Below are 21,615 nucleotides of genomic sequence, written 5' to 3'. Positions count from 1 at the left end.
CTCTAACACTATTAGATTTTGGTAAATTTGTCTACATCATACCCCAGACCAAACAGCGCGATTCTATAGTGTCCACCAAATCTAAAAAAAGAAAAAAAGTCTAACAGAAGAACGTCTGCAAAATAATGAAATCAAAACAAGGTCACAAAGCAACTGACAACTAAAAACGAACAGGAAAAATGTGTGAACTTCTCGATTAAATGTCATCAAAATGTTACTTTATTATCCTATTTATTCAACTGACATATGGCTTGATTCATGACATATGCCAATGATATCAAAATGCATTAACAGATGTTCCATTAATTTATATTTTGAAACAATGCCAGTTCTGTAAACTATTAGAGGAATTCGAATGGGGACACAACACTCAAAAAACGTGTTGGTAAAACAAGCTTCGTAAAGATGGAAATAATTCATTAGTATTTAAAAATAAAGGTAGAAAATCAAGCATATCGCAAACATGTTTTAAATTGTACACAACAAAAGGGTAAAAACTAACCTTCTGATGCGGAAAAAATATGCATTTCAATTCATCAAGTATGGTCATATTTAAAATACTCTAAAATGTTCTAAAACTCAAATAATAAAATTAGCAATAAAAAAAGTAATGCAGAACTCAAACAAGTTAGATAATTTTACATTGGGCTCAATTAATGGTCGGTTTGTGAGACTTAACTAATTCACCAAGTCACAATAATTACTTTAAAAAAAGGATAGCACATGATCAGTAAATTTCAAAATGTACACAAATTGCTTGATAGATCATGTAATATACAAGCAATCTGTAACATCATAAGTTTACCAAAGAGCCACAAAAACTGGACTTCCTGCAATCCTAGAGGGACTATTTGTACACAGCCAAATATAAGAAAATATACAACCTTATACTTGATGGAGATTGCACTGTCTAATTTTGTATCAACTTTATGTGGTAATTATGGTAAAAATGTGCACATTTCCAATATAACCAGTGTAGCATCTTGCCTGCCAGAAAATTACACGGAATGTACAAGGTCACATTGTATACAAATACAAAGGTTACATGGTCTATGCATCGTTGGTGCAATCACAAAATACCAACCATCTTGTGCCTTCATCTTTGAGAAAGTAATTAAATATGCACCAACTATTAACTTTGCCATTATTATTGTACCCGTTTTTGTTGTAAAAGCTTTGAGTTTTAAAAAGAAATCTTACCAACACAAAACGCTTAAAAACAAAAATTCTAATGACTCGTCGTCCTTTATTTAAAAATAAAAGCAAAATCTTATTCTTATTTCCAGGCCGGGAGTTTCATCTATGAGGGGACATATGGCTATATTCAATTTGCAAAGGACTCTTCCATTTGGAAATCTTACAGAAAACTTTTAAAGGGGCACCAAGGCAAAAAAATAACTAAAACAGGGCAACACAGAGACCATGGTCTCCGTGTAACTCCATGCCTGTATAATCTTTACATCACACAGTATAACCCATTGAGTGAGCAATGAACTATACAATGGAATACTTCTGAGCACTGGTGGCAGCATACATAACAGTCCCTTTGTGTGACTCTGAGCGTGTGCACCTACATGCTCAGTATTGGAGCACAGGACTGAGCATGTAGGTCTGAGCCTCGCACTACTGACCAGAACTGTAAAAAAGGACCATCCAAAATCTCCCATAGAACAGGCTCTAACCATCTAACCAGGGCACAATTTCATAAAGCTGTTGAGCAGAAAATACTGTTCAAAACATTTCTTTGCTAAGCAAAAAATGAATACAAATTGACTACTGGCCACTCCTTCAGCAGAACAAGTCTGCTTACTGGATTTATGAAGGTGTCCTTACAGCCCCATTCAATAAAGCTGCTTATCAAGCACAAAAAGTAGCCAAGAACAACAATATCATGTTTACCAGAATAAAACAAACAGTCAAAACAACATTTCTCATGTATCCTCTGTGACCAGTCTCTTGCAGAGCAGTTTTATGCACTTTTTACTGCTAAAGCAGCTCTAAAAAGCACAAAAAGTAGCTAAGCGTAACAAAGTTAAGCTCACCAGCCAAAACACCATGTCCTATGCAACATTTCCGACTGGCATCCTGCTAATCTTTGCTAGGCTCAAAATGGAAAACAAAGTTGTCTGCTCAATGCAGGTCTATGAATTTGGGCCCTGTTGTAATGTTACTGAGTTCAATGTTTTTGTTGACCCGAGTCTCAGTGTTCATAGAAAAATATTTTTCATTGACATTATTTGATGCCCGATTGCCCATTCTTCAATTTAACAAGAAAAAAAAAAAAAAATTATTCAGTGTCCTCATTAGATGTATACATCGCTTGATTCCTCCTTTTGAATTTCCTACCACCGGATGAACCAGACTCAGTACTACTCGATTCTCCCGTAGACGATAATCTATCCTGTTTGATTTCCTCTCCCGCAGATTCTTCTTCTTCTTGAGATGAGTAGATGTCCAAGTTCCTCCTCTTCATCTTTCCCCCGGTAACACACGGTGTCCCCATAGCTGACGGCCGGGCGTCGGTCATCAATGACTCCTGAAGAGGAGTACTACTGAAGATATCAGAGGATGTGGAGAGTTTCTGGCCTGTGGTCTCATCTACACTCGTCTCATGAGTTCTCTCTGAATCGGGTAAGTCAATTAAAAGAGGACGATCAATTGACCGATCGCTTAAACTCGTCTTCACAACTTCATCCTCCTTTTCCTCATCATCATCTAAACTGATTTCAGCTGGGTTACTTGAGGTGTTTGCGACATCTGTATCGCCGTCTTCACTCCCTTCTTCGACCGATGTATCAAAGGGGACGGTGAACGAATCAAAGATGGCACTTTCGTCATCGTTGTCGATTTCGTCCCTCTTACTCAAACTCCTGAGAGGGGAGGGTGTCACTGGAATACCCGAACTCTCCATGATCGCTGCGACGGGGTCAGTAATGGAGAGTTTGGCACAGAACTGTGTGGTTTGTGGATTGACGTTTGGCAGTGGCTGGTTGGGGTTCTGGACGGGTTTGGCCGGGTCGTGTACTTGCACTGTCTGGGTGAAGTTATGAGGAATCCTCAAATCTTCCTGGAAGATTTCTCGTATCGCTGAAAGCTCCTCAAGTGAAGCACTGTAATCCCATCTAAGATGGACAAGAAAAAAACGAGGATTATATGGGTTTTGAGGCACTGCATGGTGAGGTTTCCAAATGTTGGGTTTGCGGTAACACCATGTGTGTACCTACTCGCTGGGTAGATTGTGTGTGTTTGAGAACTCTCTTGCTTTATATTCTACTACCGCGGAGTAGATCTTTTGGAAATCGGGTGACTTCTCTGCTACCAAAGAGTAGATTTTCCCTGATAATCAAGGTATACGTCATTCATGAAAAACAGCAGTAACAAAACCACAGACAATAGCTCATATTCATGTTTCAGTGTGCATGATCAGTGTACAAAGAATTTGATTTGATATAGATTTGAAATGGTTTATTCGCAATTAAAAAATCAGGGTGAAATCAAAGTCCATGCAACACCAGCTATCATTGCAAGCAGTACACAACTATAAAACTTGGCAAAGTTACATGTAAACTACAGCATGGCGTCCATTTTGGTATCTTTTTGAATTTTCTAAAAACGATCCATCCCAAGATGCATTGCGATACATTTTCAAGATTGTACTTATGCTTTTTGATGGGTAGTCAAATAAACAAATACTGACTACATTACTAAAGACTTTATAAACAGGCTATTTTTGGTGGTAGCTTGTGCCTCTAAAGATCCATTCTTCAGATTTCACAACTAATTACCTGAAATTTGTATGATGAAAAACTTGAATTAATATTGTATTCCTATTCCTTAAATCATCTAGCATAAAAAAAAACACATTACAAACCTGAGATTACAAAGACAGAACTCAAACAAAATCAAATCTGAGCAAAGCTGTACCTTTCTTTCAATGACACATTAAGAAGCTTCAACTGACCTATTATTGTACTGTTGGTTTGGCATGTGAACAACCCGGTCATTTGTCGTCAGTAGTAGCTTCGTTGACTGTAGCACTGCAAGCCACTCAGGGTCGTAGGTGAAATCCCATGGTGCTTCTGTCTTATGCGGTATATCTACCACCTACAACCAAAAATAACAACAACTTGGCTGCGTTAAAGTAAAGAATGGAGTAGGGTTTGGAAAGAGTATCTTTTCGGAAAATTTGTTTCAGTGTTGTGTTAGTGCAGATTCTCGGCTATATTGGTAAGCATTGCAATGAATTCGGGTCTAGATGAAAATCAGACTTACATTACAACAACATAACAATAATTAGCCCAGTTGGTAGAGTACCAGCATGTTACATGTAGTACGGAGGCTGCATGTTCAAGCCACGCTCTAGTAAAAGTTCAAGGCACTTGAACCCTAATCCACTATTACCCCACTATTATCCCTAATCGATTGCCAATTCGATACAAGGAGTCCAACCAATTGTACATTTCTGGCAGGCCTTTGTTTTGGTGATTTTTTAATCATATGTTCACTATGTATTTTCTATTGTAAAGCTTTTTAATAATTATTGTAATATTTGTAACTATTGTGAATTATGTTGCAATTCAGCGGTATGCTGCGATGACATTTTCAAATAAATAAACCATTCATTTCATCAAGCATACTTTTAAACCATTCCACAAACTTTCTCAAATCCCTCATAAGTATACAACCCCAAGCTGCTTAAATTGGCACTAAGAGGTTAGTCCAAAACAAAACTGTCTCAGCCCTGTTCCCATTGATACCCATTGGTAAAGAGAAGCAATTTTGGTTACAAGCCTTGGTCAAGAACACAGGGTCATTGCTTGGATTTAAACCCACTATCCACTTAACCCTCCCCTGAGACAGTGCCACTGTATTTCACTGCACTTATTTGCATTTTTATGCATAACTTTACTAATAATTATTTTTAAATATCAGGCTTCCGTGTAATCCAACTTCATACCTTCATAAAACAGACTGTCAAAGTTGAATGACCATGCTAACCCGGTGGTCATGTAGTGATTAATTCCACATGTAGTGGTCAGGGCTGTCCCATTGCTTTGTGTACAAAGCTATATAGCAAATGCTACTGCATTGGACCATGACTTTTTTGTGGTGTGTTTTTGAAGGAAATTTCAATGCCATTTTAGCAAAACCTGTAGAGTGTTCGTGGCTGTTCATAGCAGTTATTTACTCCACCCAACCCCTGCTGAATTGTACCTTTTTGGTTTTTATTAGCATGCACAAATCTTTAATCTGTAGACGGACATTATTTGGTTTTGGGGTTTTTTTTCCCCCAAAAATCAAAAGTGCACAAGAGGTTAAGTCCGAGATTATTAGCAAATATTTTGGTTATTTATTTTTTGTTGTTGCCAACTTATACCTAGACCCTCCTGAAAGATGTTGGGGGAAAAAAAATGTTGGAAATAGCTTTATTAACCCCTGCTTATTAAGATTTTTCTGAGCGCAGTAAACTACACTGGGTCTCATGCAGGGAGATGAAGTTTTTTGTCAAACGCATGGAAGGGTTAATCAGTCGTCTGAACTTGAGTCCTTTACACTAGACAGACAGCTCGGTCATAACATACCACACTTGTACAATCAATGCAAAAAAAAGATTAACCGTCATGTTCTCAAAAAAGTATTATTAACCACTTTACATCGTTAAAAAGTGTCCATGCCCACATGCAGTATTATTTTTTTAGAACTTTTTTTCGCTTTTTGAGTAATGGTTTTCCCTTGACAAAGGAATGATAACCAAATGTTCTCATAAATAGCCCCGGGATGTGGTATTGTCATGTAAAAATTTTAGGAAACTTTGAAGTTGTTCCATGCATTAAAAAACATCTAACGGAAGTCTAGCAAACAAAAAATGTGCAGAAAAAGAAGAAGAAATGACGACTCACCTGAAGGAAGTCCCTATGTGGGAGACACTTGTCAAGAGCCAGGAATTTGGTTGTTTTTTCTTCTGCATTCACTGGCTGGAATGGAAAAACAGTGACAATGTAATGTCAAACCTCAGAACTAATCACACAGTACACATAACCCTTATTGTGCAGTTAGTATTTCTTGGGTGGTCGGAATAATATAGTGGTTTCTTTCCCCCTCTTTTAAAGTTAGAACTTTGAATTCAATCCCGTGGATTGGGTTTTCAGTCCCTGCCTGAACAAGTCTTAACAATTTTCCTCTCACATCCAAAGATTTACGTATTATTTCAAACACTAGAGTTTGTTGGGCCAAGTTTATTGGCAAGGCAGTAAGTAATGAATGTTTGTAGTAATGCAGCAATTAGCATCATGGGCTGGAACAGTGTTTATGTAGTGTGACCAGTCGGGTGGAACTGGGTAGTGGTAATATTATCTATATAATAATATACAGTTCTGACAGCGATTTATCACTCCGGACAGGCGCCTCAAATCGTTCATTATTTCTTCCCCGACCGTCATGCAGAACAATGCTGGAATTATGAGACCCATTTATACACATGTAGCACCTTGTCAGGGTTTACATGGTGATGCGATGCAAGCTACAGCCAAACATGCCAAAAACATAGAGCAAGCCCTATCTCTGAATGATAATTGTACTGGGGGCTCTAACACCCATTACAGAACATACAGGACCTATGGAATAGCAAAGCAATTATGTTTTTTTCCCCTCAAAAACACAAGTGCCATGACAGGGACCCGAATGCTCGGCCATGACACTGATAAAAATTACATTTTGACTTTCTAAAATAGCTATTGCCACTTTAAAAGCAACAAAGAAAAATCTACATACACATATGTACAATGTACCTACCCCATGCGAAACTAAAGCAGGGAATTTGACATGAAGATGAGCAGCAAACCAGTACGTTGGTTTCAAGTGATTCAGTAATTCCTCATGACAAGGTGAACCTGAAAACCAAGTGTAGAAATAATTATTGCTTATTGGATCTCCATTTATTGAAAATTTGATCTCCATTTACAGGGTCTTTCAGCAATCATTAGCAGTTTCCACATCAGTAAATAAACACTTGGAGTAAAGGTAAGCCATTTTAAACATAACGTTTAATGCGAGTTACCACTTGATTGCTTTCTACCATGTCTACTGATTAGGTATGCTGACCGAGATTGTAATTTAACCTTACCCTCCCAAATCGTTCTATATTCTCTTCATACAAATAATAACCTGGGGCCAATTTACGAAAATTGCTTGCTTGTTTTACACATGTTACTGGCCAAAATTTCATGCCATATTCATTGCTTGTGACTGGTATTTAGCTGTTCTTTACTTAGCATAACAATTAAGTTGAGTCTTGGCCGGTAATCTGATTTTACAAAGCAAGGTTTCTTTTGCTTAAGCAAAATTTTGTGCTTAAGCAGCTCTATGAAATTGGGCCCTGTTTTTAAATATAGCGCTTTCACACATGTCAAAGGGTGTCTCAAAGAGCTTTAAACATTATTACCCCTGGTAATTGGCCTTTAATTTATTCCTTAAACAAACTTAGCGGGTATGAAGGATTTAGACATGGGAGAGGATATTGGAGGATTGAGGTAACCTGTAGGCAAAAAGCCATTGGAAGTAACGGTTCAGTGGGTGGGTTGGACATTACAAAGGACGGAGACTTGTGGTCTCTGTCAATCTTAAAGTTATTGTAATGTTTCCTTCTGAACACCCACAATAGACATTAAACACTTGCCTAGGCTAGATACTGAAGACATCATCTGATTATTTGTTTACACCATTTTCCATGGTCTAAATTAATAGAGTTCATGTTCTGCGGCCATCATACAGTCCTATTCAACATGTTTGAAGTGGACCAAACTACTAATGAGAAGACCAAGCTAGTTTAAGGATTGTTTTTTCTTATTCTTCTCACCAAGTGTGTTGCTTTCCACCTCGTCTCTAAAAAATGTCTTCGCCCTGAGGAGCTGTTCTGTGTTACCATGGTGATATATTCCTCTCGGCCAATCATGTGACATCATGATGTCAATTGGTTGCGTGATCTTAGGACAAAAAAGGGGAATAGCTATTATTTTTAAGGCATTAGGGGACACAATTTTAAGTCATTCTTAAGTGGTTTTCTTGCCCAAAATTTGGTTAACAATCTCATGTGCAGACTTGAAAAAGACTGGAAAACCATCTTGCATTCTACATTGTTTGCCAATGAATGTTACAAGCCTGAAACTTCATGGAGGCAACAAATGTGAATGCCTCCATGCCCCCTGGTAATTGCCTTGTTGCCCTTAAAATGCTCCTGTGGGGTGCCTTTTACCATAGAGAAAATGCCTTGGTGACCTTGCCCTTCCAAAAAGGAAGCCTACAGGCCTATTAATAGGTGAATCATAAATGGAAACTCTTTAAACCCGACGCAAATCAACCTGTACACTCTAATGAGATTGGTATGCATTGCAGGGTGGCATAGATTGGTTTAGTGAAGCAGAACTGAATCTGTGAGTTCAGGCATCAAATGGTGACGGACAGCGTTCGAACACCGTGGCAGAGGCAATGGGGAATAAATCAACATCTTATATTATTTATGATTATTTAGTTATTGGCTATACAAGTGTAAAGATCTGCCTAAGGGGTATGTGTGCAAATAAATAATGGCAACAGGTAAAAAGCGACCCTTAATATCACTGATTTTGAATCAACACATTTTCCATTAATAATGATAGTTTTTTTTTATAGACAGGAGTGTATGGTTTTTTAAATGCATTCAATGATGTGATGAACATGCAGTTAAATTTCTGCTTGTCGCATTGAGAATTTTGTAACAGGAACATTCCACATGCAGTGTGCTGAATCTGTATCTGTAGTTTGTCTAAAAATTCTCCCAAGCATGGCATTGATACTTTTGGGGTTGCTGAATGCGCATGTGCACCTCCTTGGCTCAGCATCATGTGTACAGCGTTCAAGATGGATTGTGTACCTCATCATGTACTTGGGATGTAATAACATCAAGCGCTAGCACACCTACATGTACATGTTCGTTGAATGCCTAATGTAAAATGGCCGTGCACTTAACAAAACCTATTCTCAAATGACACCTTAACCACACATTTGTGGTGATATTTTACAAGCTATTATTATTAACCTTTCATCTTATCCACCGTGAGACAAATTTCAGCCACTCACCTGTTTCAGTCTGAACACCTCCAGCCCTCTAGTATGATAGACGGATCGTACCGTATCTTGAGAGTAGGGTGGTATTTCAAAGTGTCCTTTTCTAAAATCTCGCTGCTTAAAAATTCCAGAGACGCCGCCTATCCTGACGCCGCCGTAATTGACAATACTTGCATAACCTAAATGAGTTTGAGAATATTTAAATAATAATATCGAAGTCTTGTATAGCGCACAGATCTACAAAGTACCAACAATGTACTCAAGCTGCTTAGTACATACATTTTTTGCAGAAAGATAGGTTACTGAAGATATGAATTCCGAGACCCAATTATGTAGCACCTTATAAGGATTAACAAGGTGCTATAGCATTCAGTAGCTACTGTCAGAAACCATGGGGCGAACCCCTTTTCTTAGCAAAAAGTGCTACTGGGTTCTTGACATGCATTACACAAAGCACGGGACCAACGACTTTATGTCCCATCCGAAGGATAAAGCAATGATGGTTAAGTGTATTGCTTAAGGACACAAGTACCACTACTCTTGAACCCACACTCTGCTGCGCAGAAACAGCACAGTTTGAATACGGTGCTCTTAAACCGCTAAGCCATGACACACCACTAGCTAAGAAAACAGGTTGAGAATAAGTTAAGCTACTATAGCTGTAGTGTAGACTGGACACTTTTGGTATGGTTTCCCTCGTTTCGTAGATATATGCACGACAAAACCTTGTGCATAGAAGAAACCTTTTCCATCCTTTTCACTTACCCATGTAATATATATTTGGTGCCATCCAACCTCCATAAGACAGCTCTCCAAGATAATTGGATGCCTCATGGTTACCTCCTATTACCAGCGTCAGTACAGGGGCCTTCTTCTCACCAGAGTAGTATCTGCATTAAAAAATAACCATAATTGTGATTGACTCCAGAGTGTGACAAAGTGTTTTCTGAATTCTGCTTTTATAGGCACTGGACACTTGTGGTAATTACTCAAAATAGTTGTTAGCGTGAAAACTTACTTTGGTAACAAGTAATGGAGAGCTGTTGATAGTATAAAACATTGTGAGAAAAGGCTCCCTCTGAAGTAACATAGTTTTTGAGTAAAAGGTAGTTTCTCACTCAAATAATAAACGACTTCAGCAGCCAATTTCACAAAACTTTCTGCAACTGCGTTAGTCCACTGGCGCAATAACCTCAGACCAGAGCCTTGCATGTGGTTTGGGTACTCATCTGTCCCTACCTGATCGTCTATGCTTTTCTTATTGGGTTTCCCAACTTCATCTTAAACACAACATTTCTTTTCATTTCTTGTTTATCCTGTTGTTGGCTTTATAAGTATACATATGAAACAGGGCCCAAATAGAAAAAACAAATCTTGCCAATGTATTCAGTTCAGGTACTTTTCAATTTAGATTTTTTGATTATTAATAGTAATGAGGTTTGTAGCAATTACTTGTAGAAAGAGTTGATTTGACGGAATTTCTTGGGTACAGCCATGCATTCTAAATCACTTTCGTTTCGGACAGCTTGAAAGTCTCCACAACACAGCAGCAGATCCACTTTGATACCTAGTCAAGAAACAAACAAATTAGATATAAATTCTTTAAAAAGTTCCTCTTAAAAAAATCTATACAAGTAACAAGGTACGGTGTTACTGTAAATCGAATGCATCGATTCCTTACCATGCAATGCCCCAAACCCCTTAACTAAAAAAAAAAAACATGTTTGAGAAGTTGAAATGATCCATGTACGTAAACTTAATACAGACAGGGTATTGTAGCTAGTGCATAACTTATCTTATGCCACTTTTTGAATTTTAGAATAGTATGCCTGACCCCGTGATAAGCAAGTCTTATTATGGGCATAGTACTAGCCCAGCCCTTCTGAATCCTTCACTTAAGCTTTATACTTAAGCTATTGGATAAGGAAGAAGTTGGGAATGTCAAGTTCGGTTCATACTTCATGTTAATGCGATACAAATGTTTATGACACAAATTGGCAATTCATAAATCGCATCAGTTGACTTGTGCTAAACTCCTGCAAAACCTTCGCTGCGAAAAGCAGCCATGTGACGTCAAAATTCGCATTGCATTCGCAACAAGTATGAACTTTAGGGTTTGAAATTACCTTCTTTAGCCTCCAAGTGTTGAATTGTTGAATAGATATTCTCCAATTCTCCATGGCAACATCCTTCTACTGCTATCTTCATTTTAGAATCTCAAGTGTCATTCACTGTACATCAATAGAACAACAAGCATGGGTAAATTCAAACATATTCTCTTAAAAAATGTCTATGAATATCACAGCACTAAAATACTTAAACGGCGATTATTAATAATTTCTTGGACACAGCCAATTCAGTCAACCACACTTTATTTACACTTTTTCAGACTGAGTTGGCTTCGGACTTTATTGACTTTAGACTGAGCTTACTTCAGCTCGAGTTCCAATGACCGGTACAAGTACATGTACAGATTACTGTGATTAGCAGGCCATTGCAGTAGTAACTAGTAGGATGAATGTTGATCTACCAACTCAATTTTTCTACAAGACGAGAAACGCGCCCAAGTTCTAGATCTAACAACAACATCAGCTTACTTTCTGATAGCCCTTGCTTGTACCGGTCTTGCTTGTTGTGAAACGGCTACACCTACAGCATTGTAATTGTTGTTACATACATATACAGGAAGGCTGTCGTCTAGATAGAGCAAATCCACTTGTAATCGTACTTGGTAGGGTGTTGCATCACTAGACCCGAAAATTAATAATAATACTAACTACTAGTACTATAACTATAGTATAATAAAATAAACAATAGGCTATAAAAAAAACGTATTTACCCCTAATTTAAATTATTATTTATTTAATATTATTATTCAGCAGATATTAAAATTTATAAAAATAAAAGACAAGCACAACATTTTTAAAGCTTTATTGAGCAGTGGTGCTGCCATTGCAGTGTGGGGAAATAAACTTTGTCTTTGTACTAAGTAATAAAGTACTATGTGGTAAAATAGTATTAGTAGATCACCTTAAAATTAATATCAAAATCAATCAACTTACCTTGCAATGCCGCCAATCAATGCATTTGTTGCCAAACAAAAAATCTCGAAAGTGCACACTTCAAGTACGAAAAAACACATGAACGTCACCACTTGGTGTACCAATGCATTATCATAGTACACATTTTGGGTCACCGACCATTTGGAGCTCGAGCACTTGAGGGCGGCACAGCGAGCGCAGCACTCACGCGTCTACATTATTATGGGGGCGGGGCGCGGGGTGCTTTGGGTTAAATGGTGGAGGTCTATGGGATTATATGTCTTTGCACAAATTGCAAGCATGAGCCATTTACATATCATACAATACGCCATTTGTTCGGTTTTTAATACTTCCATTTATTATTTGGCAAATAGTAAGATTACAGTTAAATACATTTCAGGTAGTATTTCTCATAAAGGTGCAAGCAAAACGTACAGTAGGAACCCAAGTGCGCCCTCCGTTTTATTAATTATTGTCTAATCCAACCTCATGAATAGCCTAAACATCTGACGTCACACTTTGAGGGTCGTAAAAAATAACGGCAGAGACCTGCCTCAATACCGGCGTGTACTTTCACCTTTGACCTACATTAATTTCACACAGCTCAAGCGACTGGAACGGGAGAACACACACGCGAGTGGCGAAGCCACGAGCGCCTTTTCCGGGTTGTTTGCGGCTTTACGAAGCTGTCCAAGCCACGAAGGCCTTGGCAAAAGACTAGGGCCTCCTTTGTTCCGCGTCTCTAGTAACAAATAGCGGGATCCCCCCCACCCACAAAAAAAGAGAATAAAATACTGCTTGATTTATGAGCGGGTTTGTTTTTGTCGTGTCCCCAGTCGCTATTAAAACAAACCCTTTGTATAATTTTTAAATGACATACTGTGTGTCCAAGTCAACGCTTTTATCATCACATAATGGCACAACCCCCTCCAAATGTTTGCTCATACATAATCTGTCAATGAGCCCAACCATCAACATTCACAATTTTATACCAACTAGACTATGATCTCTTACGCACTGATGTACGCTTTATAAGATAATAACTGATTTCATGTACAAAACAGTCCGAGTCCAAAAATGCCGCCGTGAAAAGAATGAGCTAGTTGCGCGTGGATCATGAGAACTCTCGGTCATTCCACGTCTCTGTGTGGTTCCAGTTTTCCAACGTCAATTTCTGTGAAAGGAAAACTAACGAACTTTTAAAAATTATTTCATATTGGACGAAAAGATCGATGAAGTAGGCCCTATGCAAATAATTTGTTTGAAAGACCAGTCTCCGCATCACACCCGTGTATCTCAACATATGCATCAAACGACAAACATGTGAAAATGAGCTCAAAATAATGGTCGTCGAAGTGGCCGGAGATTCTGTCCCCCAGCGATTCTGCCCCCGCCGCCCCATACTGCAAATTGTGTACAAACTACTTCTGATAGCGCCCTCTTTTGAAACATCCTCCTTCAGCACACGTTAATTTTCTATACGGGGGACATACTCTCCAGCAGACAGATTTTCCTACAAAGTGCATGGCGGCAACAAAGTAGTCGCCTCTTCCGCTGGATGGCAAAATTTAATATTAACAAACATTAATGCTTTAAAGACATCTTTATCTAGCCTATACGGCTAAAAATGGCATACTGCTTATGGCAAAGTTTTTTTTTTCTTCCAGAAAATAGGGCTTTTTAAAAATCTCGGCTTAAGCTCCGTCTCAAATTCCGGGCTTTGTTTGTCGTTGAAACACAGTGTAAAAATTGCTGACGGATCACAAGCGAGACAAAACCTTCCCTGAAAGCGAGTAATTTATACCTCGCTAGCTTTTCCAGGTGTGTTGTGAGGAACCTGTAATGGATTATTAGTCCCAATTGAACATGTGAATAAAAAAAATATCGTTTTAAATTCATAGCCACATTTTACTACAATTTTGTGTTTTGCAACGCAACCGAAAGCAAGCTGAGCTTTGCCCGACATGCTTAAAAGGGTGTGCCTCTGCTTGAAGAGGGTATGTCCACAATGTTCATAATCTTTAACACACATTTTTTCTCGTGTACAGAATTACCCAACCGCCTTCTAAAATTCTCGAAAGAATTAATTCCTAAGATTCACAGAACACAACGAAGACAAATATTGTCGTGGGGGGGGGGGTACACATTTCGATCAACTAAATATTGTTCAATATTGCATTTTAGGCATTCCTTTTTTCTACAGTGATTTTCCTTGGTGGAAATAAATGTTGATGAATTTAAAGTCACCTGGAAGTGGTACTTTTTAAAAATAAAGCTTTTGTCAGTGTTTTGATGAGTGGAATGTGAATAAACAGTTAACTAAGGTTTTAAAAAATCAGTTCTTATGTTCTTTACAAATTTAAGAGTAGACCCCGACCCGAGAGGGTGCTGTTCGTGACGTCAATCGAGGCAGACTTTTCCTGTAATGCGTAGAGAAAACACAATTGCAAAGAACATGTACGGACCAAGTCGTGAGTTTGTACGTTTCAAAAAAAGATTTTTTTTTTTTTTTTTCCGGCAATGCCGACCAGGTGTATTGCTGCTGAATGCAGAAAAACACTTTTTGAAACGTACCAACTCACGACTTGGACGTACATGTACTTTGCACGTGTGTTTACTATACGCATTGCAGGCAAAGTCTGCCTCGATTGACGTCACAAAAGGGGTAGGCGGAGTCAGTCCCCAAACAACTTTATATGTTTTTTAAACATATTAATCGTGACAAACAATTACTAAAAAAATTGTTTAATTGTTCGTTAGCATATACTCTTATGTTTGAAAGAAAATAAAAATCTATTTCCAGGTGACTTTAATTGAATTGATGAATTGAATGGCTCTGCAGTGGAGGGGGTGGGGTAAATGTAATTGCTTTTGCAATGAGTCGACCATACGTATTTCCTGAACAATTGGTGGTGGCGTTTGACACGAAATGCCGCCACTTTCAGTGGCCGAAATGTGGCAGGAGGTGTGCCCATAATGATCTCATAAGTTAACACACTATCTACTCTTGTACAGATCTATTCAAAACCTCTAAAATCATGGAAAGAATTAATTATCGACATACACAGAACATAATGAAAACACAATAAGAAGAAAGGGGGATTGCGATTGCTTTCACAGGGAGTCCACCACTCATGACAATTTTGTGTTGGCGTATGCTATTGAATTGCCGCCACTCTTGTAAGAAACCAAACGCTGAACACTGCTGGTATGTGACAGATGGTAACCCAATTGTTCTAACACACACTTCCCTGTACACAAATACCAAACTTTCTTAAATTCTCGAAAGAATTCATTCCTGAGATCCCAGAACACAATGGAGACACATGAGGAGGGTGGTTTTTTTTCGTTTTTTTTTTTTTTTTTTTTTTTTTGGGGGGGGGGGGGGTATACATACATCTCAAACACCAAATGGCTGTGCAGTATGCCAACCTTAACAAAAGAACATTCCTGGTTCGTCATACAAAGAATGACGAAGTTAATTTACTACAATACTTGGTCATCTTAAACCGTACTTCAGGTGGGTGAATGCTCTTGAAGTCACTGTATGTATTACGGTCAGCTTCCCAGTTCTTTAAGACAAAGCCTTCAGTGCAGACACTAGTTTGTTTGCAAACTCCCTGGACCAGCCCGTGGGTTGACTTTTGATGGTATTATCAGTAAAACCTGTACATTTGAGTGACGAGGAAACAAAGACAACATCATGGTCAGAAAGGCAACCCAAGTGGACAGGATTGTGATGAAGTCCTTAGTTCAATATTCAACTGGATCATTTTTTTTGTCTTTGGTAAGTTTCCTCTGTTAATTTGGACACAGAGCAAGCCCTTGCTTTGGCACACCAGGAACACAGTTTGCTGGGTTCAAGCTTCTGGTCTCACCCATAGATGCTAGCACGGGCGCAGATGCTGGGTAGGGGCGCACAGATGCTGAAGGGCGCAAGTGCAATACGGCATTATGTTTTTGTACGTGAGGGCATGGCAATTGTCGCATTTTAAACTTGTTGTGCGAGTTAAAATGTCTTCATAAATTTTAATTACACATAGCACACAATTATGTGAGATTCTGTGAAATTTTCGAGGTGGTTCACTGCGTCTGAAAACAACTCGTCCCTGCAATTGCGCCAAAGAGCCAAGTTTGCTTTCTTTAGCTGTAAAACCAACAGAGATCAAAATACCTCATCAAGCTCCTGAACACCTAAAACCATTTTAATGTCATGCTAAATTTTCTGGTTTTAAAGGGTTTGGGTACTTTTTGTACACAAAACACAGTGTCCACAGATTTACCGTTTGAAGATAATGGTATGAGTTGCTGAGATGCTGTAGTTCTTGAGTGAGTAAAACAATGTCATGGAATTACGTTTTTACATGCTAAAATAATTTTCGTCTCATGATCACTGAAAATTATTTTCATGACATTGTTTTACTCATTTGTCAAAAACTACAACACCTCAGAAGGTAATAACTTCAGGGAAGCTTTCTACTATCATTCTATTTAAACTGTGTCAGTTTAATGTAAAAATGTGGACACTGTGTTTTTTTGGTCTACAAAAAGTATATAGACCCTTTAAAAATATGTAGTCAAACTGTTTGTACATTTCTGCCAGGCTTTTTGTTTTTGTGATTTTTTATTATATTATTTTCACTTTGTTATAGAAAAACAAAGCTGCACAGGAAAGATATTGGGAAACGCGCGCCGATGGGCCATAATCGGCTGTATTTTCGACTAAAAACGAAGCCCTATCATTAAGTTGAATGTTGTGCTGTTGATTTAAATCACCTTTGCTGTTTGATATTTCAAGTATTCTTCTACAAAACGGGTTCTTTTGAGAGTATTGTTAGATTACGTAAATTACTGAGGTTAGAGCGAGCTCACGCGCCGTGGATTTTGTGCTGTGCACGGCGTGAAGTCGGGCTGGACCAATGGACGAGACCGCAATTTTTAAGGCGTCCGACTCTAGCTACCCCTTCCAATTTAAAATAACTTGAGGTTGAAAATAAAGTGAATTTGCAGTTTCTTCAGGAGATTTGTATTGGCAATATTAGCAGCAAAATCATTACAACGAGGGCAATGAAACCACACTTTCCGTGCATAAACACATGACATCGTGTGAACATTCCGTGGAATTTCCTAGTTGGGCGACTGTTGGTTTTACCTGTTACTGACATTGTTCAGCCATCCGTAAGGTCTCATATGACAAAATCCGGAATATTCTTCGAATTGAGTCTTTATTGAGCCAGAAATTGCAACAGTAATTGTGTCTTCTTATAGCACGTTTATATGCAGTACGCCGTGTTTGTTTACATTTTACCCACTGTATATTTCACGTGAGGCACGGAGCGCAATCGGTCAATTGATTATGACCATGAAAACACCAGTATTTAAGCACCAACACAATACCGTCTGTCTCTAGATTCAAGGCTTTTTGCTGCCCCTGATGGGACAGTGTGATTGGGATCTGCCTTGTTTTCCCCCCTAACGGGACAGGGCCCGCGTGGTGGCTTGGGTTCGAGGCAGGGGGAATGTGCTCTGGGTTGGATGCAAATCCTGAAGGGTTCTAAATGGCAAAGGGGAGGGTCCAGTGTGTGCCATTAACTGAACCGGCACCTGAATGCCTGACACTTCCGGAGCGTAACCTTTTATATTTTTCCACCAGATTAAATTTTCATTCTTCAATTTCTTTATTGTTCATGTCTTACCCGCCGCCAAAACATTAGGACTCAACCTTCCTCTAGTTATCGGGCAACCTCGGTAGCCTAGTTGACAAGACACTGCTCTTGAACTTCAGGGGCCCGGGTTCGAACATGATATTTTGTTCACGGGATATTTTTGTTTACGGGACTCGGGAAAGTATCCTGAGTTTACAGTTCTAACACACATCGGTGTATGGGTCAAAAACAAAATTAATTTTCTCTATAATATTTATTTTTATATATTATTATTGTTGTTATTATTTATCACGCATACTGGTATAACTGGTATGTATCTGGTAATTGTTTTAAACAGTGTTTATATAATTAACTAGGTCAGACTTGTTCTCTCTAATACGAAGGCGGGTTCACTTTTGTTTGAAAAGGAGGGAGCTACTGCCTTAGTGAAAACACATTGTTTTCGTATCTAATCTTGTGGGAAACCCTTGTTTTTTTGTACATAGAATATAGAAGCCTGTTTAAAGGAACGTTACAGAATTGGTAAGAAACAAAATCGTGAAGATTGAGCATGATACTGGGATCGAAATTACCCGTTGTACATTTTGTTTTTCTCTCCGTCAGCTCTGTGCACAAAACTCCCATAGTGGAGGCTGTTGAAATCATTTCTGAGCAACCCCGCCTACTTGAGCTTTTTTCTATCAAGAAGTGTGCAAGTCGCCCTAAACCTTTAAAAAATGAACGCAGGAATATGCCAGCATGACTCAGGTACAAAAACTGCATCTCCCTGGCATTTTTTGTTCCAGAGTTATTCCAGAGCGTAGCTGAAAGTTCTTGATTGTCCGGCCTATTTTTTGAATGACCCCCTTATTGTTGGTTGGAACCCTGACTGCGCCGTGTCTTTGTATACGCTGTAAACACGCCCTAAACGCCTTAAGTCGCCCTAAACCTTTCAAAAATGGACGCAGGAACATGCCAGGATGACTAAGGTACAAACTGCATATCCCTAGCATTTTTTGTTCCAGAGTTATTCCAGAGCGTTGCTGAAAGTTTTTAATTGTCCGGGCCTATTTTTTGAATGACCCCCTTATTGTTGGTTGGAACCCTGACTGCGCCGTGTCTTTGTATACGCTGTATACACGCACAGTGTTCGTCAACTTCTAATGGGTGCCTGCTCGCGCCGTCGAATCTGGCCCCGCCGTTAAAATCGTCAGAGCATTAAGTTTTGTACGAGAGGAAAGCCCTTGAACATGGCAATCCTGTGGTGGTAAAACTTTGAAGATTGAGCATGATACTGGGATCGAAATTACCCGTTGTACATTTTGTTTTTCTCTCCGTCAGCTCTGTGCACAAAACTCCCATAGTGGAGGCTGTTGAAATCATTTCTGAGCAACCCCGCCTACTTGAGCTTTTTTCTATCAAGAAGTGTGCAAGTCGCCCTAAACCTTTAAAAAATGAACGCAGGAATATGCCAGCATGACTAAGGTACAAAAACTGCATCTCCCTGGCATTTTTTGTTCCAGAGTTATCCCAGAGCGTAGCTGAAAGTTCTTGATTGTCCGACCTATTTTTTGAATGACCCCCTTATTGTTGGTTGGAACCCTGACTGCGCCGTGTCTTTGTATACGCTGTAAACACGCCCTAAACGCCTTAAGTCGCCCTAAACCTTTCAAAAATGGACGCAGGAACATGCCAGGATGACTAAGGTACAAACTGCATATCCCTAGCATTTTTTGTTCCAGAGTTATTACAGAGCGTTGCTGAAAGTTTTTAATTGTCCGGGCCTATTTTTTGAATGACCCCCTTATTGTTGGTTGGAACCCTGACTGCGCCGTGTCTTTGTATACGTTGTATACACGCACAGTATAAGTCAATTTCTAACGGATGCCTGCTCGCGCCGTCGCATCTGGCCCCGCCTTAAAAACCGTCAGAGCATTAAGTTTTGTACAAGAGGAAAGCCCTTGAACATGGCAATCCTGTGGTGGTAAAATTTTGAAGATTGAGCATGATACTGGGATCGAAATTACCCGTTGTACATTTTGTTTTTCTCTCCGACAGCTCTGTGCACAAAACTCCCATAGTGGAGGTTGTTTAAATCGTTTCTGAGCAACCTAGCCTTGACTCAAGGCTGTTGGCGTAGTGTGCCCCGGCTCGGCCCGGTGCGGAGCGGCACAATTCGGCAGTCTGCACGCTGTACATACACGAACAACGTACATGTATACAGTACATTGTACAGTAAATTGTACAGCGAGAACAGTATAGCGAAGTCGTGAGTACGGTCGTGTCTTTCTACTTTCAACCTCGCCCACGTGGCTCAACCAACAGCCTTGATGGGTCTGTAACAGCTTTATCGGAATTCCGATAAAAGGGCGTGCATGATCTGGGCATGTCATTCTAAACATTGGCCAATCACAGGCGCGATTTAGAATGACGTTTTACTGCTAGCAATCATGCCACGTCCGTGTGCGTGGCCGGTTGTGTAGTTCCCCATTGACATGTGTATGGTTGTGTAGTTTCCCATTGACTTGTGTATGGTTGTGTAGTTTCCCATTGACTTGTGTATGGTTGTGTCAATTTCCATTGACTTGTGTATGGTTGTGAAGTGTCCCATTGACTTGTGTATGGTTAAGTAGTTTTCCATTGACTTGTGTATGGTTGTGTAGTTTCCCATTGACTTGTGTATGGTTGTATAGTTTCCCATTGACTGGCGTATGGTTGTGTCAATTCCCATTGACTTTTGTATGGTTGTGTAGTTTTCCATTGACTGGTGTATTGTTGTGTAGTTTACCATTGACTTGTGTATGGTTGTGTAGTTTCCTATTGACTGGTGTATTGTTGTGTAGTTTCCCGTTGACATGTGTATGGTTGTGTAGTTTCCCATTGATTGGTGTATTGTTGTGTAGTTTCCCATTGATAATGTGTATGGTTGTGTAGTTTCCCATTGACTTGTGTATGGTTGTGTAGTTTCCAATTGACTTGTGTATGGTTGTGTAGTTTCCCTTTGAGATGTGTATGGTTGTAAAGTGTCCTATTGACTTGTGTATGGTTGTGTAGTTTCCAATTGACTTGTGTATGGTTGTGTAGTTTCCCATTGACTTGTGTAGTTTCCCATTGACTTGTGTATGGTTGTGTAGTTTCCCATTGACATGTGTATGGTTGTGTAGTTTTCCATTGACTGGTGTATAGTTGTGTAGTTTCTCCTTGACATGTGTATGGTTGTGTAGTTTCCCATTGACTTGTGTATGGTTGTGTAGTTTCCCATTGACTTGTGTAAGGTTGTGTAGTTTCCCATTGACATGTGTATGGTTGTGTAGTTTCCCATTGACTGGTGTTTTGTTGTGTAGTTTCTCATTAACTTTTGTATGGTTGTGTAGTTTCCCATTGCTTTGTGTATGGTTGTGTAGTTTCCCATTGACATGTGTATGGTTGTAAAGTGTCCTACTGACTTGTGTATGGTTGTGTAGTTTCCCATTGTCATGTGTATGGTTGTAAAGTGTCCTACTGACTTGTGTATGGTTATGTAGTTTCCCATTGACTTGTGTATGGTTGTGTAGTTTCCCATTGAATTGTGTATGGTTGTGTAGTTTCCCATTGACTTGTGTATGGTTGTGATGTGCCCATTGACTTGTGTATGGTTGTGTAGTTTCCCATTGACTTGTGTATGGTTGTGTAGTTTACCATTGACATGTGTATGGTTGTGTAGTTTTCCATTGACTTGTGTATGGTTGTATAGTTTCCCATTGACTTGTGTATGGTTGTGTAGTTTCCCATTGGCTTGTGTATGGTTGTATAGTTTCCCATTGACCGGTGTATGGTTGTGTCAATTT

The 21,615-nt window shown here is 39.2% G+C and overlaps 1 protein-coding gene across 1 annotated transcript; it reads right to left on the bottom strand.

Annotated features, from left to right (window-relative positions):
* Window positions 1-195: 195 nt before the first annotated feature.
* On the bottom strand, window positions 196-12,221 carry LOC139939964 (lariat debranching enzyme A-like). Its single transcript, XM_071936135.1, has 10 exons — window positions 12,165-12,221; window positions 11,229-11,333; window positions 10,555-10,669; window positions 9,868-9,992; window positions 9,115-9,281; window positions 7,856-7,982; window positions 6,793-6,890; window positions 5,901-5,975; window positions 3,962-4,104; window positions 196-3,122 (listed from the first exon to the last, which is right to left on the bottom strand). The coding sequence occupies exons 2-10, from the start codon at window positions 11,308-11,310 to the stop codon at window positions 2,288-2,290; spliced, it is 1,767 nt and encodes a 588-aa protein (XP_071792236.1). The 5' UTR covers window positions 11,311-11,333; window positions 12,165-12,221; the 3' UTR covers window positions 196-2,287.
* Window positions 12,222-21,615: the final 9,394 nt, after the last annotated feature.

Source organism: Asterias amurensis, chromosome 7, assembly GCF_032118995.1.
Source record: "Asterias amurensis chromosome 7, ASM3211899v1".
In the NCBI taxonomy this organism is placed as follows: domain Eukaryota; kingdom Metazoa; phylum Echinodermata; class Asteroidea; order Forcipulatida; family Asteriidae; genus Asterias; species Asterias amurensis.
Note: the sequence above shows the minus strand (reverse complement) of the source record. Positions and strands in the feature narration are given on the sequence as shown.

Coding starts and splice junctions, on each gene's coding strand:
- LOC139939964 (XM_071936135.1), bottom strand. CDS start 11,310: ATGAAGATAGCAGTAGAAGGATGTTGCCATGGAGAATTGGAGAATATC. Junction 7,983..9,114: donor AGGTGTTCAGACTGAAACAG/GTGAGTGGCTGA, acceptor TTTTGTCCTAAG/ATCACGCAACCAATTGACAT. Junction 5,976..6,792: donor CTGCTTTAGTTTCGCATGGG/GTAGGTACATTG, acceptor TTTCCATTCCAG/CCAGTGAATGCAGAAGAAAA.